Source organism: Anoplophora glabripennis, unplaced genomic scaffold (genome assembly GCF_000390285.2).
Source record: "Anoplophora glabripennis isolate ALB-LARVAE unplaced genomic scaffold, Agla_2.0 scaffold255, whole genome shotgun sequence".
Taxonomy (NCBI): Eukaryota; Metazoa; Arthropoda; class Insecta; order Coleoptera; family Cerambycidae; genus Anoplophora; species Anoplophora glabripennis.
Window position 1 is genome coordinate 611,110 of NW_019417249.1, and position 1,842 is coordinate 612,951.

The following is a 1,842-nucleotide window of genomic DNA, read 5'->3' on the forward strand; positions in this document are numbered from 1 at the left end:
TCAGTTGGTTGCATTCTTTTTATTATTACTGGATTTAATTTTTGTCGTAATATGAGTGTGCATTTGGGTGTGTTATGTGTTTAAATAATTGTTTTTGTTTCTCTTTTATGTTTGCTACTTTATTTGCTATAGCGTATGTTTGTAATGCTTCATTATTTTCCTGGATGGTTATATGGAAGAGCACCGTATGGTGAATATCGCCATCCTTTAAATACTTCTTTGTATAAAAAAAAATTGCGATCGAAATAAAGGCATTATTATTATTATTATTATTATTATTATTTTGACTATAAACTTACTTCCAAAACGATAGTTAGCCTCTTTACGGCTGACGGTGTCATTTTCATCACGTGGCTCATAGTCAAGTCCGTGTGGTCGACGACGAAGAGTAGGCCTTGCGCAATGTCGTATTGAAATGCGATTTCCATTAAGTTGTATATATGGGCCAAGAACTGATAAATATCGAAATCCTCGCCTCTTATTTTTAGTATGTACACCCTGTACAGATCTTTAGTTTGCTTCGGGAGGGCGACGAAAACTCTGGAAACATTGGTGAAATGATATATTGAGTTGGGATCAGTTATTATTGATTTCTTTAACTTTTGTTACTTTTAACATAAAATGATCAAAGAACGTCGTAAAGTTACGACATGGACTTACAATTAGCAAACGCTCCAAATAATATTTAACAAACAGTGAAAAAAATCAACCAAATGGAGTATGTTGCTAGGATATTTTAGCTACTGGTATCAAAATATTTAGGGCAACAAAAGAATCACGTGGCCACGAGTAAATGCGATTTGCTACCATAACGTAAACAAGTTTTGTCCCTGTTTAACAGCTCAGTTAAAATTATATTTTATTTAATTGTCGATATATCCCAAGTGAGTTGCTTTGATCGGGTAAGTGAATATATGGTGTCTTGAAGTCAAGGGCCTATTGTGAGGATACAAAAAATTTAAATACAATTTGGGACACGTGGTGTTAAATGGGATGAGGTAAGCTCCATTTTCAATCGAAAGTATTATCTTTGGGATTCGACAGAAACAACTAATGACGCCATCAATTATATTTTCTCCAGAAACATACCCAAATTTTTTAATGTTAAAAAGCTCTTTTTTTTCTAATAAACTTTTATTGGAGAAATTTTCCTGAATTACTTCTCGTTTAAAAGTTATAAGCAATATTGTCCTAGAGAGTCTCAAAAGAAATACCACCTAGAAATCACATTAGCGGTGGAAGGATCAAGTAGTCGTTGGAAAATAATTGAATGTTCGTTGTTTCGAGTGCATAAATATCACAAAATACTTGTCATTACTCAATACGAATAACTTTTGTAGTTACAAAATGTTTCATTCAGAAAAAGTTGTTCTAACACCCCTCGATTTTTTTATGGGGGCTTTAAAAAATTAAGGTTCACAAAACACTTTCGCGAGATATTAATCATTCGAAAGAAAAAATCACAATCGCTCATTTGCCTCATTTTTTAAGTTTATAGTTATTGTTATCATCACCATTTGTTTGGACTGTATCAAAGAATTATTGAGTTTAATCCTTTTATTTATTCTTAATAGACTAGGCGGTATCTGTTTTGGTTTGGGTGAAACGTATATCACAGACAATATAGCGTATCCGCTACAGACTGCTACTTAAATGCTGGAAATTGGCAACCCGAAATGGAAGCAGGGTCTCCTTAGCCGGCTTCCAGCTATAAAATTTAGCGTGGTAACTCTTCTACTTGCTAATAGGCGGCAGTTCCAGCGGTGGCTTTGTTGCCAAATAATAACTGCTAAATAAATTTAATGCTTTCAATTATGTAATTAAAGAGATATGGAACTTATC

At 33.4% G+C, this 1,842-nt stretch overlaps 1 protein-coding gene across 1 annotated transcript in view; it reads right to left on the minus strand.

Annotated features, from left to right (window-relative positions):
* The window catches only part of LOC108905900, a 31,946-nt gene that overhangs the window by 16,008 nt on the left and 14,096 nt on the right, over positions 1–1,842 (minus strand). Inside the window, exon 4 of the mRNA XM_023456084.1 lies at positions 300–540. Within this exon, the coding sequence (XP_023311852.1) occupies positions 300–540 (241 nt within the window). The remainder of the gene's footprint in view (positions 1–299; positions 541–1,842) is intronic.